The following is a 15,853-nucleotide window of genomic DNA, read 5'->3' as shown; positions in this document are numbered from 1 at the left end:
AAGTGCCTTAATAAATGCATTTCTTGGACAGAGAGTGTCGCATACCAGAAAGTCCTTTCAGTATTTGTGTCTTTCTTCTTAGTTTGTGAAGAAGCAAAACAGTGTGTTTCTTTGCAGCTATATGAAGAGTACTTGTTACATATAAAGAAACATTGGATTAATAGATACAGGAGAGTGGCAGTAGATATAGGCGGTCATTCTGACCCTGGCGGTCAAAGACCGCCAGGGCGGAGGACCGCGGGAGCACCGCCGACAGGCCGGCGGTGCTCCAATGGGGATTCCGACCGCGGCGGTAAAGCCGCGGTCGGACCGGCACCACTGGCGGGCTCCCGCCAGTGTACCGCCGCCCCATAGAATCCTCCAAGGATTCCGACCCCCCCTACCGCCATCCAGATCCCGGCGGTCCTGAAGGCGACCGCCCGCCAGCCCAGCGGGAAAGTCAGAATTACCGCCGCGGTCTTTCGACCGCGGAACGGTAACCTGACGGCGGGACTTTGGCGGGTGGCCTCCGCCGCCCGCCAAGGTCAGAATGAGGGCCATAATGATCTAATGTTGGGCACACGACCAAAAGGAAAGCAGTGTCTTAAAAAGAGACACCATGGGCAGGCAGGCTTTGTCCTCTGTCTTACTCAGGTGGTATGTCAGGGGATTCTGATTGACATCGCATGCTTGTTCGAGCAAATGGTGTTTCAGGACGTTCCTGAAAATCAGATAGTTAGATGCTATTTTCATTATGGAAGGAACCGACGTAAAGACTAAAATGTCCTCTTCCATTTTGAGGAGGCTGAGACTCCATTTTTCTCCAATTTTTGCACACTCATCAACATGTCTGCTGTGACACAGGTGTCCTCTATTCTTATCTGTCCAAGAACCTGTGAAAGTATCAAGCCACTTAGACAATGACATTGATAACTCACCTGATGCAACATCAGTCTGGAAAAAATGTTTTTTTATCTCGATTTCACAGCCAGGCAAGAACAGTAACAGAACAGTGGAGTCTAAATTGTCACATGTTTACCATATTTGTTTATAAGAATGCACCTTAGACTAGTATTTTGATGCACAATGGCTGTGCCAGGCGTTAATAAGTGCTGGATATCCCATCTTAGATAAGATATGATATAAAAGTTGCAATACATGACCACCTGTTCTGAGAGGTTATTTGTCCCAGATTATTGCACAAGATACTCCGAAAGATGCTGACGCATCACAATTTTTACAGGAAGCTGATATCGAGCCCAGGTCCGGGAGGAGAGGAGCTGATGCAATGTGTGTTTATCTTTCACAGGGAACACCACCTCCTCAATGTTTGACAGTAACGTCTTACTATAACAGGTAAGAAGTGCACTGATTCTCCCAAAGAAACTCTACACACAAGTTATACTACTCAACAAGAGTAGCATATAGAAGTAGGTTTTAGTGTGCTAGGATCTAAATGCCATTTTTACTATGGTAATAAATGTTCATTTTATTCTCAATATTTGCAACATTCACATGTGCTGCTATTATGATATTTTGTGTGGTTATTTTAGATGTGCTAAATAAAAGACTGAGACTGTTGAAGTAAAGCATTTTGTTTTAGTTAAAATGCCTTTCTTTAGAGCAGTTTGTGTGTGTGAGAGACATTAAAGAAATAGGTTAGTTTCCAGTCACCTTGGCGTGCCCGGATCCCTTGTTAGGAACTGTTAGTAACCCAAAAGCATTGACACCACTTCAACATTTTGTATTGGGAGGGGTTCTGCTGGGCTACAATACCCTGCATTTCACATTCAAGCACTGGTGCATAGAACCATGTTCATTTGTGTCACCTGTAGGTGGGAAAACTAACCTTGTAAAGCTTAGCCAAAGTCTCAGTTTACACAACAGAACTGGGGCCCAGTGTTTCTGTAACTTGAGATTTGGTTGCCACATTTACCAGGAGTTGTTCGGGTTGGGTGTTTCTTGGTCGGTGGATACTGGGGGAGGTAACATTTGCATACATTCAGGGTTGTAAGATGTTGCTCTTGCCCACTGTCTTAATGTGTGTGTGGAAGGTTAGATCTAACTGAAAGGTAGCAGCCACATGCCTTACTTCTTGGTAAGAGATTAAACGCCATAGGTTCCACGACTAATCAATTAAATGCCTTTTTGGCTCCTAGTTTTGCTCTTCCAATCTAGGAAAACTTGGTGTCACTGGCTTACATCTAGAACTGTGGAAGATGCAGTTCAATTATCTGTGAGAAGGGATACATCTAAATAGTGAACAACAGTAACAGTGACGATCAATGCGACCTGCTACATGCTTCTCTTTTTTGGAGGATATTTTTATGAACATGAAATATGGAAAGTTTTTTTTTTTTTCCTTCTAGTGTAGGGTGCCTGTTGACTTAAATGTTCACAGCACCAATAAATGATCAGTTGCAAATTTCATGTGCTGTTGCCATTGTAACAGATCAACTTCTAACACCCTAATTACATGTGAAAATGGTCACACTCAAATAAACCTTAAACAGGTATTTCTTCCAATAAACATTGGCAGGTATGACCTGCTTTATCTGGGGAATTTTGTTTTCCAAAACAAACCTCCTATTTCCAATGTGTGATAACAGGAGTTTCAGCCCATTCGTAAAGATAGCCTAAGTATAAAAAACAGAATGACATTTGAATGTACACTATCACCTTATGGTAGTGCACAACAGAGCGTGAAATTGGGCTATCCTTATAGCCTTGTAGGCAACATAAGCTTCGGTAAGGGTGCAACACTTTTGCCATCTACTGTTCAGTACCAAAGGCCCACTTTTGGAGCAACAAAGTGCTTGAAAAATATTTAAAACACTTTTATGCTTCCTGTAATATTTTCCACATTTAACAGATTAGTATGTTGTAATAAGACTACCACTGCAGCTCTAGTATGTGCTTAGTTCAGGATTCAGGAAGAACCTGAAAACTCTACTTTTCAACTAATACCTGTCACTGTAGACATTTATTCATGAATTGGACTGGCCTATAGGGCAAACTGACAGTGCCCGTTGGTCTAGTCTGACAAGAGAGCGTATGGCCTGATTTTTTGGCTGTTTGTGATCCAGTTTTATCTCTGGGGGTTCGCTTTTTGATGCTGATCTCTCTGATATTACCACAAACATTGCCTGCAGCAAGCACATATGCATACATCCCATATATTGCAAAACACCTACAGTGTGTCTTTAGAAATTCAAAACGGCCCTGATTTGCAAACGTGGGTACAAGCCGCACTACATGATACTTGTACATTAATACATTTTGAGATGATTTATATTTCACAATGTCTAGTCCACAAAATCTACCCACCTCCTTCAGTATTTCTTTTACTTGCATGTCTTTGTGAAAGCATATTCCCAGGCAGTGGAGAATCTTTAAAGGAAGCAGAAAGAACACATACACTCACACAGATCTTACTTATTAAAGAGAATATATACTTACTTTGGCTCATAGCGTACGCCCTCAGTGTTGTACAACACACCAAGTTGTTCACGTAACCTTTCAATCCCATTCCTGAAAGAAAGAATAAATACTAAATGATTACAATGACAGATATCCACCAGGAAAAGGAGGCAGTTTACAGAGAATCCTATATTCTTTTCCTATGTTCCATGACTAAGTTGGTATTTCCGTTCCCCTTCCACAGTGAAAGTGGTCCACAGTTTAACTCGTGATTCACTGTCTCTCCGTTGCTAGTAACACTTTTTTTCCAGATCTAAGCGACCACGGCATAGTTAGAGTGTAGAGAACGGAAGGAAGCCATGAAATCAGATCACTGGATATCAAACAAGCAAAAAAAAAAAAAAAATTTATTTGCTGAGAAGAAACCGCATTGCACTTTAAAAACAGGTGTTTGACTGGAGAGAACTACAGCGCTCTTAAATGACCATGTGCCACGGCAGCTTCAGGTGGCTCAATATGATATGTGGCTTACAAAACACACCTGTGAGATTGGGACATTTTGATATTCTTTCGTACTATTCTAAATGCACTGGGGTAGGCATAAGAAATAGGCAAAGAGCACATAAAGGACATCACCACGCGTTTCTAGTACTTGGCTAAGGCTACAACACGTCATCAACGGTGAGGAATAACCTTCGTCTGGTCACCCAAAAAATATGCACTATTATATGTGTAAGCTCATATTCCAACTACGACACCGAGAGCGTCCTTTTCCTTGGCTCACTTAACTAATGCAGGGAAAAAAAAATCACACGTTTACATTTTGAATGTCGGCGGGATTTGGGTAAATAGTAAGCAAAATGTACAAGAAATGTCAATTTAACCATATTTAATCATTTCAATAAGAACAAACAATTGCCCGTCCAAAGGCATCCAATGTAGTAACTCTCTCCACCATACATTTACTTTTATATTTACCCCAATCCCTTAAACATTCTCTTTTGTATACCTTTTCTGTCTCCTTTGAGTAAATCCAAAACCTTACCAGGCAATCATAATTCCATTGTCGGTGCATAGTCGGGGAGGAGGGCAGCACAGTGTAAGTCCTGTTGCCTCGGATAAAATCTGCAAGACCTTTCGGATATATTGATTACTTGCAACTCCTCCTGACACGACCTGGAAGTGAGTCAAATGTAAAGCAATTAAAATTATTATTTACTCCACTTATTAAGAGATCTTCTAAATGTGTTACAAATGCATAGGTAAAATGGCATAGCAAGTGCAGTAGGCTTTTCCCCAATTTTGAACCATTTTTTAGGAACAAAAATAGAGGAAAAGCGGTAATGCTTGCAGCATTCCCTTGAAGGTAAATAAAAAGTCCTCCTCTTCTATCCAGTGCAGTGTCGGAAAAGTTACTTACCTTCAGTGACGCCCTATGTGGTAGAGAATACTTCTAGCTGCAAATTCCTTACCTTTGAATTCTCCCCAGGGGTTAGACTAGATCTGGAAGACTTTTCGTGTGCAGTACCCCTGCATCCTAGTAGGTGGTATTGATCAGCTCCGCATCCGTCGTCGTCGCCCTGTGTACAGGGAAATGACGTCATGGTTCCTACATAGACATCACCCAAGCACGCCAGCGTCAGTTTCTTTTCACAACTTTCCACAGCAGAAGTGTGGAGCCATGAAGAACACTGACCACTGGTGTGTCAAAACTAGGGCCCTGAATGGGAAGTCCCTGCCCATACAAATCTGTTCGCAGAGCGGAGGATGGGTGGGTCAGTAAAAGAAACTGCAGCTAGATACAGTCTCTACAAGATAAGGCGTTACTGAAGGTAAGTAACTTGTCCATCTGATAGAGAATTCTAGCTGCAGATTCCTTACCTTTGAATAGATGCCCAAGCAATCCCATCCCTGGAGGTGGGTCTGCAAACCAATTTCAAATGAATGTCCTGCAGGGCTAAACGGGCAGAGTGCCTGTCCCTGCGGACCTGACTTTCCAGACAGTAGTGTCTGGTAAGCCTGTGCAGAGATGCCCACATCACTGCCTGACAGATGTCCAGTACCGGGACTCTGCGTGCTACCGCAGTGGTCGAAGCTTTAGCTCTGGTGGAATGAGCTTGCAAGCCCTCAGAAGGTTGCTTTTTGGCCAGGGCATAGCAGATTTTAATCTAGAGTATGACCCATCTGGAGATGGTTCGCTTCTGCATGGTGCAACCTTTCTTTGCACCTACATACTCCACAAACAGTTGGTCATCCACCCAAACTCTTTTGTATGATCAAGGTTCTAATGCCAATGCTCTTGGGGTCCAGGTGGTGGAGTTTCTCCTCTTCTTTAGAAGGATGTGGAGATGCATAAAAAAGTAGGCAAGGTGATAACTTGACCTACATGAAAAGGTGTGACTACTTTTGGAAGAAAAGAGGCCCATTTTCAGAATAAATAGAGAGGTAGGGCAGCTTAGATGACAAGGCTTGCAGCTCACTCACTCTGCAGGCAGATGTAATTGCCACAAGGAAGGCTGTTTTCAAAGTGAAAAGCCCGAGGGGACAGTTCTGAAGAGGCTCGAAAGGAGCGCACATCAAAATGTCAGTGCCAAATTAAGAGAGAGGGGAAATATGAGACATGCCTTTGAGGAATCTGTGTACAATAGGAGACTTAAATAAGAATGGTTGATCAGGAAAGCAGAAATGGCAGATAAAAAGCCCCAAAGAGTGCCCAAACCAGAGCCCTGCTGGGCAAGGGAAGGGATGAACAGTGGAACCTCAGAAAGAGGATCAGAAAGAGGATCAAAAGACTTGTCTGTGCACCATGCCTCAATTTTTTTCCAACATCAGGAGTATACTGCTATGCTGGAGGAACGCCAAGATGGTATTACAGACTTCGGAAGGAAGGTCAAAAGCTGTCAACTGTAGCAGCTCAGTCTCCACGCAAGAAGTCGGAGAATGGACAGGTTCAGGAGACAAACCCTCCCCTGCTGCTGCAACAGAAGATCCTCCCGAAGGGGCAGTCTGATCAGAGGATCATTGGCCACGCTCAGCAGCTCAGGATACTAGATTCTCAGTGCCCAGTCTGGACCCAGTCTGAACCACAAGGATTACTTGGGTCTGGTCATTCCCGATGTTCTTGAGAACTTGGAGCAGGAGTGGTATGGGCGGAAAGTCATACAGGAGGCCTGAGATCCACTCGAGACAAAAAGCGTCTCTGAGCGACACTGAAACTGTTGAAATTGTGCATTCTTAGAGGAGGTGAAGAGATCTAAATAAGGCTCTCTCCACTGCTGAAAATACCTTGTGCCACCTCTGGATGGAGAAGCCATTCGTGATCAACTAGGCATTTTCGAGTTTGTCTGCTTCGACATTCAGAGAGCCTGCCAAATGTTGAGCCAACAAGGATATGTCCTGCTGTTCCAGCCATGTCCAGAGGCTACGAGCTGCTTGACAAAGGGTCCCGACCCAACCCTGCTAGTTGCAGTACCATATGGCGGTGAATTTGTCCGTGAATAAATGCAGCACCTTACCCTTGATGGCAGTAAGGAAAGGCTTTTAATGCCAGTTGGGTCGCAGGGACCTCGAGCAAGTTGATGTGCAGTCCCGCTTCCATCAGAGACCAGATTCCACTCCCAGATGGCCGCACCATCCCAGGAGTGATGCATCTGTCACTATTGTCAGATCTGGGTACGGAAGGGAAAGGGATCTGCCTCTGGCCTAATCTTGCCTAACAACCACTGCAGGTCTTTTGCAATTACCTCAGAGATTTGGACCATGTCAGAGAGATTACCCTGATGCTGAGCCCACTGGTCCCTCCTTCAGGTCCCACCGCAGAGCCCGCATATGCCATCTGGCATGGAGGCAGGTGGCCATGAGGCCCAGCAGCCTTAGAGTCAGTCTCACCAAAATCCAGGATAGAGGCTAGAACGTCGGTATCATAGCCTGAATGTCCTGCTCGGGAGGATAAGCCTACACTGTGTCCAGAACAGCTCAGATGAAAGGGAGTGTCAGAAGATGTCAGGTGTGACTTCAGCACATCTATAGTGAACCCCAGCAAATGCAGGAGGTCCACCGTAGTCTGGAGGTGGGAGTCGACAGCCTGGGGCAAGCCCGCATTCAACAGCCAGTCATCAAGATAGGGGAAAAATTAGACCCCTGATCTCCACAGATGAGCTGCAACCAGTGCCCTAACCTTGGTGTACTCCTGAAGGGTGCTGGTAAGGCCAAAGGGGAGCACAGTAAACTGAAAGTGCTCATTCCCTACCATGAACCGCAAGTAAAGTGATGTGGAAATAAGCGTCTTGCAAGCCCAATGCTACCATCCAGTCTCCTGGGTCCAGGGCAGACAAAACATGACCCAAGGAGAGCATTTTGTACTTCTCCTTCTCGAGGAAGAGATTGAGGCCTCGTATGTCTAGAATAGAGCAAAGACCTTAATGGAAACAAGAAAGTAGTGGGACTAGCAACCACAGCCTACTTCTGGCACTGGAACCCTCTCTATGGCTCCCTTGGCCAAGAGAGCTGCAAGTTCCTCAGGAAGAAAGGACAGATCATCGTCCATCATCCAGTCATAAGATGGTGGCATGAATGGAGAGGTAGTCTTGAAGGGGAGGGAGTAGCCCCTTTGGACGATCTGCGAAACCCACATATCAGAAAGAATGGATTGCCAGTGGGTTAGGTGATGGCGAATCCTTTCACTAACTGGGTGTCCAAGGTGGTAGAGAGACAGACTAGGAGAGTTTAGGGGCTGCTGCAGGAGGCGGACAGACCAGTCTGCTGGCCACCAGACTCATGAGGTTGGTGGGTCCCTTGGCCATGCACAGCACTATGGCTGGACAGGAACTGGCATGGTTGGAAGCCCTTTCCGTAGCCATGATAGGCAGATAGGCGAAAGGCAGATTGGGGGGAATGAGGGACAGCCACGAGGCCCAAGGACTTGGTGGTATTCTGAGAATCTTTGAAGTGCTCGAGTGCCAAATCTGCCTTGTCTTCGAAGAGACGGGTGCCAACGATGGGCATGTCCATAAGGGAAGCTTCTACATCCCCTAAAAGCCAGACCTTCTCAGCCAGGCATGGCGCTTCAGGGTCACCGTTGCTTAAACCACTCTGCCTAGTGATATGGTTGTGTCCAGTTCGCAATGGATTGTGAGCTTTGCTGCGTCTCTCCCTTTGGCAAAAGCCTGAGAGAGTACAGCCTGGGCCTTCTCTGGAATCTGTAGCAGCACTTCAGCAATCGTGTCCCACAGAGTGTGGAAATAACAGCCCAAAAGTCATGCAGTGTTCACAGGTCGCAATGCCAGGTTGGCAGAAGAAAGCATCTTATTCCCAAATGATTCCGGCCTCTTGGATGCCCTATCCCCCTATCCAGGGGAGCGGTATGGAACACGCCATGGTAAGCACAGGCTTGGACCTTCAAGCTCTCAGCGGTGGGGTGATGAGTCAGGTAACTTGCACCCCCAGGTGCGGGGCAATGGCAGCGGGTAATCGTCCTATTCGCAGAAGCCCCTGTGCTGGGTATGGACCAGGTACCCAGAACTACATCCTTGACGGCGTTATTGAATGGGAGCAGGAGTTTGGAGGCCGAAGCTCCCAGTTGCAGAATCTCGGTCAAGAGTAGCTGAATGTCCAGGAACTCAGCCGCCCTCCACACCACCAATGCATAAGAGGCTCCCTTTTCCGTAGCCACGGTAAGAGGGCAAAGCATACCAGTATCACGAGATGTGTTTAGTCCATTGGCTTCACCCAAGTCCTCAACCCAGTCAATTTCCTCTTCCCCCAGGCTGAGCCCAACAGAATAGGGCTCAGTATCCCATCTAGGACGGAAAGCTCCTGCCGGTGTTGAAATCAGCGATGTTCATCCGGCTCTATGTCAGAGTCAGGGATGACAATGGGGATGGAGTCACCGGAGGGCACCTGCATCAGAGCCGTCAGAAGGTCGAGGTGGTATGACAGGCTCTGGTCCGGATCCAGGACTAGATACCTGGGTGCCCATCGGCACAAATGCCGAAGCCGCCAGAGTGGAACCCGATGGGGCCCCCTCCAATCCCGCGGGCCTGAGGGTGCGCTAGCAGGATCAGACAGCCCCAAAATGAGACACATGGCCTCATAAAATTATTTTAATTGGAAAGGGGCCGTTCCGTCTCCTGCCAACTCGGGGAGAAACAGAGTCGGCCCAGGCTCTGGTTTCGAAGAATGAGGTCTAGAATAACAGTGTTCCCTTGTCGTGTCGGCTGACAGATGAGGAGAAATCGAAGACCCCTTCGACTTCTTCTTTTTCCTATTGTGCCTTGTGTTAACCGATCTCCCCGAGGACTTGGAGTGAGATGATGATGACTTGGGACTCCACAACCGGTCCTGGGATCTTCCATGCGACTGGGACATAGACCTGCACAGAGTCGTGTGCAGGGCCACCATCAACTTTAGGGACCACTCCATCAAAGCCTTCAGATGCATGGTCCGACATTCGGAGTACGATTTCGGGTGGTGGTCACACTCCAGACACCATAAGCAGATGAGGTGCAGATCCATAACCGACATCACCCGATGACAGGATCTGCAGGGCTCAAAACCCTTCTTACGTGACAAGATCTCAACACACCAAGAGGAAGAAACCTCAAGAAACTTTCACAAAAAAAGAACTAGGGCACCCAGATGACATGGCTGGGCACCGGGGGATGGGGTCCTCGGGACGAGATAGACCTGGTGGGTGGGGGGAGAGAGGGTGCATTCCCCTAAAAAATAAAATGCTCAAGCCGGGCCGAGTGATGCGGTCCCCGGCGGTAAAATCGGCCCAGGGAGGGGGGATGCATGACCCCCCTTCCCAAAGACAAATAATATATGAAGGCTGGGCCCCAGAAGATGTGTTCCCAGGGCTGAAATCAGGTGAAGGGTGCGGCGCATAGGCCCCCCTCCCACCCAAAAAAAAGAAAAAAGTTCAGGCTGGGCCCCAGTGGATGGTGTCCCGAGAGCGGAGATCGGCTAGGGAAGAGGGCTGCATGACTCCCCTCCCCACCCAAAAAAACTAAGAAGGCTGGTAGATGGCATCTCTGGGGCGAGATCGGCCCGGGTAGAGGAGGCCCGCGCCCCTCCCATGGAATTGTAGTGGACCCCAGAGAATAGGATCACTGGGGCTGAAACTGTCCAGGAGAGGGGTTCCATACAGAAACTCCCACTGCGCACGACCAAAGGCCGTGCACAGCGTGGGGTTGGGTGGTGATAAGGGGTGGCCACAGGCACATTATAATTAGGAAATATTATTAAAGAAACCATGGAAATTCACTTAAAAAACAAAGGTTACAGGGACGTAACATTTTAAACATGCAAAACCATAGAAATTCACCTGTTCCAGTTAGAGCTACCTCAAGTAACTATAACTTGTGCCCTAAGGTAACTATAACTCGCGCCCCCCCATGCACTGCTAATTGCCCCCACAAATTACGGCACTCGTGACATATTTGATAACATCATTGATAAAATCAATGTAATATATGCAGTAACATTTTTGACGAAAAAACTGTGCATGGCGGGGGCGCCAGTTATGGTTACATTAGGGCACGAGTTACAGTAACTTGAAATAACTATAACAAGTGAATTTCTATAGTTTTGTACATTTAAAATGTGAGCCTAATTATAATGTGCCCGTAACCTTTGTTTTTTAAAATGTATATATATATATATTTGCACACACACATTTAACAATAAGTAATTTATACATTTGTTAAACAGACCTAAAGAGTATGTATATATTTAAAGAAACAAAACACAGTTATTATACATATTTGTACAAAGAAATACACATATCTAGATATCTACATATAATCAAACTATAAATGTTTACATACACAGGAATATGCACTTCATTGTGGGTTGAAAATGGTGGTTATGTAGGAAAGAGCCAACTCTTGAGTAGTCTTCTGAAGATAAGATAGTTATCCATGGATCTTATATTTGGGGGGTGATGAATTCCATAGTTTGGCCGATTAAACAGAGAAAGATGTACCACCTATTGTGTTATTCTAGTATGGTGGGGATGTGAGACTAGTGGCCATATGTACGAACACTTTTTCCCATAGACACAGAATGGGTAAAAAACTTTGCTACATCTGGCCCTAGGTGTGAATCTTGAGCAGAGGCTCATTTTCTGAATGTATTTGGTGATTTTATTCCTGATGAAAAGTGGTCTTGTTCCATGTATTTCTTTGTGGGTGATATGTAGCAGCTTGAAGGTGGATCTTCTGGCAACTGGTAACCAATGTGGGACCCTCAAGGTAGGGGAGATGTGGGCTTGCGACTTTACATTGAGGAGTAGCCTGGCAGCGGAGTTCTGAATCCATGGTAGTCTTTTCAGAGTAGACAGTAAAGTTTAATGTTAGCGGCCACTGGCGTAATCCAGTTCAGACAGTACAAGAGAGATAGTAGCCTAGACCTTTTGTGAAAAATCCCAGGTGGGGGAAGATGTGTTGCATAGTCTTTATGGAGATGAAGACTGATCTTGCTAATTTGTCCACTTGGGCGTTCATTGTTAACTTGGAGTCCATGGTAATTCCAAAGTTTCTTACTTCCTTAGCAACTTTAGGAGGTGGTGCCAGCTCATCAGGCCAGGCGCAGAGTGGGTTATAATTTTTCCAATCTCCACACGTGATTATTTCAGTTTTGGAAGCATTCAGTTTGAGATGGTTCCATGTCATCCACTGATCAGCGGATCTGAGTATCTAAAGATTTGTGAGTTTCCAACGTCTTTTGGGCATTCCCGTTTAAGGAATATTTGTGTGTCATCTGCGTAGTTGTAGCATGTGAGCTGAAATTCATTGATCATTGCCAGTAATAACTTTGCATAGATGTTGAAAAGCAGGGTGAGATGATTGAGCCTTGAGGGACAAAGGGGGAGTATGGATGACATTAGTTCTGTTTTTAAGGTAGGATATGATCCAGTCAAGAGCAGCCCACTCTATGACTGCTTCGTAGAGTCATTACATTAGGATGGAACACAGTTTCTGACAAAAGGGGCTACCAAGCAGACACTACGGAGCATAATGGAAGAGGTAGCCCAGAGTCAAAAATTAAACATACGCTGCAAACGTTGCTTATAATTGGGTACAGACAACTACTGATCACATGTCTAACCCAGACAATGATCCTAGAGAATTCAGATGGCCTGCCGAGTGCCTGTGCCAGATGGGAGGTACTTCTGGGCAGACCCCTTATGGACAGAGTGGGCACAAACATTAGAGCACTAATATAAGGTATCGGGAAACACAAGATTCAAATACTCACAGTTTCATCATTTACATATGACAGACTTCAAACCGCATGGGCTAAAAGGAATCATAAAAACTCAATCCTACTGCTGTCCCAGATACTCCCTAACTGATGCGGATTTTGTGCACCTGGTGATCACCAATGTTTGGTAGGGAGTGGTGGTGGACCAGGAAAGGACCCTGTACAGGCAAGACATAAACCACTGAGATCTGCCTGGTGGGTATCTCCATCAGGCAAAGGGAGAGGAAAGCTGGGCATAAGCTTGTGGACCTCACCCCTCAGCGTTGCCCTTAAGGACATAGCACTGGAAGATCCCGGAAAGCCAGAGTCATAACCGGTGGAACACAGAGGTGACAAATAGTGCAGCAGTTGGAGGACCAGCCCTTAAGATGGAGGAGGCCAAGGCCCTTCGTAGAGTGCCCCTAGCGGACCAATGGATGGAGGTACTGACATTTCTAAAACCAGAGGAACATGCTGTCCATCCCTCACCACCTCCTTACCCCCACAGGACATGCCAAGTCATTTGTTACAGTGGAACAAAGTCCCACTCCCGTACATCCCAGCAGTGACCCCACATGATACCCCTGACAGCCCTGGTCGGGCCAAGAATACAGCATGAATAGAGCGTAATGAGGCCCACAGCGACTATCAATTAGCTTACTGTAAACTAGATCTGTTAAAAGTTAACCATGTGTTTAACTGTTTACTACACTCCTGCATCGAAATACTGTCACTACCACAGTGAACTGACATGATACTTGTGCTGCCTGTTGATACTGACGTGCTCTGCAGAGTGTACTATTATTAGCTCCAATGAATGACAACTGTATATAGAAGCGAACACATGTATGCGAAGATGTACTTGTTTGTACACATTAATGACAACCTTGTAACACTTGGAAAAAACTGATACTAAAGCATACAATAAATTATGAATGTTTTGCGTTTTCCTCAGGTGTGCTTTTATGGTATGGCTGTACGGATGGTGTGGCACTGGTGAGCTGAAAGTAGGCTGGCCCCAGCTGAAGGTACGCTACCAAGAAGCTGATAGCCAAAAGGGCACACCAGTTGTAAACAAGGGAAAACCACAGTCCCTTGGGAACTGAGAATACAGATCATGTGGGGTTAGTGCTTAAAATCATATCAGATTGTTAGAAGCATTGCTCATGCTGATGTCCTTGTGGCAGAAACCTTACACGCTACTACAAACCCTATTCTAGCCAACCACACTGTCCGTGAGACAAACTCTGCCTTCCCTGATGTACAAATGACTAGGGTCTGTGACGGTAAGAGTATCTTCAAGTAAGACGCCCGACAATAAAACAAACAACTTTCATATGAAGACCAGAGTGGTTTGACTAATAACATGACTTACGCTTGGCATAAGTACCAACATGAGCACTGCTACAACCAATTTTCTATGGACAAAAGCATTGACACATTAACTCTGTAGTGAAATGCCTTAACACCAAATTCTACTTCCTTAGGGGATAAGCTATTGCTATATTTGTGATTATAACACACCAGCAGGAAATGAGCCACTGAACACAAAGGTATTTCTCATATTTATCCTGAGGAGACCCAGACGTTATTGAAATAGGGACAAACTGTTGTTCCATTAGAAATGAGAGTACTCTATTGTGAAAGGTTTGAATACTTGAATTTATGGCTATTGTAAAAGGTTTGAATGTTTGAATTTATGGCTATGAAAAATAATTGTTGTACTGTCCATACCACCTTCTGTATTCTGCCTCGAACACCTATTTAGAATACTGAACTATCAGTATAATTCGTTTTTGAAGAAAAAGCCCACAAGGACTACTTTGTTAAAATATCTTGGGAGTAAAAATGAAATAACATATCTTGGAGCAGAAAAAGAAACAGAGACACTCTGGACAATGCACTGAAAAATAACACGCATTTAATGCAAAACTAGCCAGCAAGCATTCAACAAGCATTGGTAAAGCCAATATGTCTCGCCTATGCAAGAGCTATTGGCTGTGCCAATGTGTTTTAGCCATATTGTACACCAGTGTGGCTGCTGTTCAGCATAGCTAAAAGTTACTTGAATAGAGAAGAGTGGCATGCAGTGTTGTAGAGTGGAATGGCGAAGAAAGCCGTGTACTGGAGTGGCATAATGTGGAGCGGCATAGTGTGGAGTTACATAGCGTGGCATACACTGGTGTGGCATAGAGTGGCACACACTGGCATGGCACAGAGTAGAGTGGTGTAGAGTGCTGTGGTGCAGAGTATTGCAGAGTATAGTGGTAGAGAGGGGAGTGGCATTAGCGTACAATGCAGCATTGTAAAATGCAGTGGCATAGATTAGAGTAGTGTACATTAGAGTGCAGTGGCACAGAATATAGTGGCACAGAGTAGAGTGCAATGGCATAGAGTAGAGTGGCTTATATTGGCGCAGGTTGGAGTGACAGAGTTGAGTGATGCAGAGGGTGTGGTGCCTCAAAGAGTTTAGTAGCACAGTGTGCAGTGTTGCAGAGTAGAGTGTCAGAGTGTCAGAGTGCTGTGGTGCATTGGATTAGTGGCATAGAGAGCAGTGTCGTAGAGTACAGTGATGCAGAGTACAGTGCAATGGCGTAGAGTGCAGTTGTGTAGGGTGCAGTGGTTAAGAGTAGAAAGGCATGGAGTGCAGTGGTCTGTAGTGCAGAGTGGAGTAGAGTGGCATAGAGTAGATTGTTTCAGAGTAGAATGAAGTGGCGTAGAGTGGAGTGGTGCAGGCTGGAGTGCTGTTGCACAGAGTGTAATGCGTAGAGTGCAGTGTTGCAGGGTGGCATAAAGTACAGTGGCGTAGAGTGGAGTTATTCACAGTGAATTGGTGTGGCCTAAACTGGAGTGGAATAGGGTACAGTGGTGAAGAGTGCTGTGGTGTATACTAGAGTGGCAAAGAGTGTATAGGCATAGAGTAGAGTGGTACAGGTTAGAGTAGAGAGACGTAGAGTGACGTGGCACACAGTGTAGTGGTGTAGAGTAGAGTGGTGCAGAGTGCAGTGGCATAGAGTGGTCTAAAGTGGAGTATTGCAGAACAGAGTGCTGTTGTGTGGAGTGGTGCAGTGTAGAGTGGAGTGGCGTAGAGTAGAGTATTCATGGTTTGGTAGCATAATGCCACTACAAACAACAGATTTTCAATTGAATTGACCTTTACATTTGCACAAAAATACAGTTTTACTAATATGACTGTACAGTGCACAGACAA

At 45.6% G+C, this 15,853-nt stretch overlaps 1 protein-coding gene across 3 annotated transcripts in view; it reads right to left on the bottom strand.

Moving 5' to 3' along the window:
* The window catches only part of OSGEPL1 (O-sialoglycoprotein endopeptidase like 1), a 158,163-nt gene that overhangs the window by 15,925 nt on the left and 126,385 nt on the right, over window positions 1–15,853 (bottom strand). For all 3 annotated transcript variants that reach the window (XM_069225906.1, XM_069225907.1, XM_069225908.1), the window contains exons 7-8: window positions 4,445–4,575; window positions 3,439–3,510 (exon numbers count right to left, since the gene is read on the bottom strand). In XM_069225906.1, coding sequence (XP_069082007.1) covers window positions 3,439–3,510; window positions 4,445–4,575 — 203 coding nt within the window. The remainder of the gene's footprint in view (window positions 1–3,438; window positions 3,511–4,444; window positions 4,576–15,853) is intronic.

This window comes from Pleurodeles waltl, chromosome 3_1 (assembly GCF_031143425.1).
Source record: "Pleurodeles waltl isolate 20211129_DDA chromosome 3_1, aPleWal1.hap1.20221129, whole genome shotgun sequence".
NCBI classification, from domain to species: domain Eukaryota; kingdom Metazoa; phylum Chordata; class Amphibia; order Caudata; family Salamandridae; genus Pleurodeles; species Pleurodeles waltl.
Note: the sequence above shows the minus strand (reverse complement) of the source record. Positions and strands in the feature narration are given on the sequence as shown.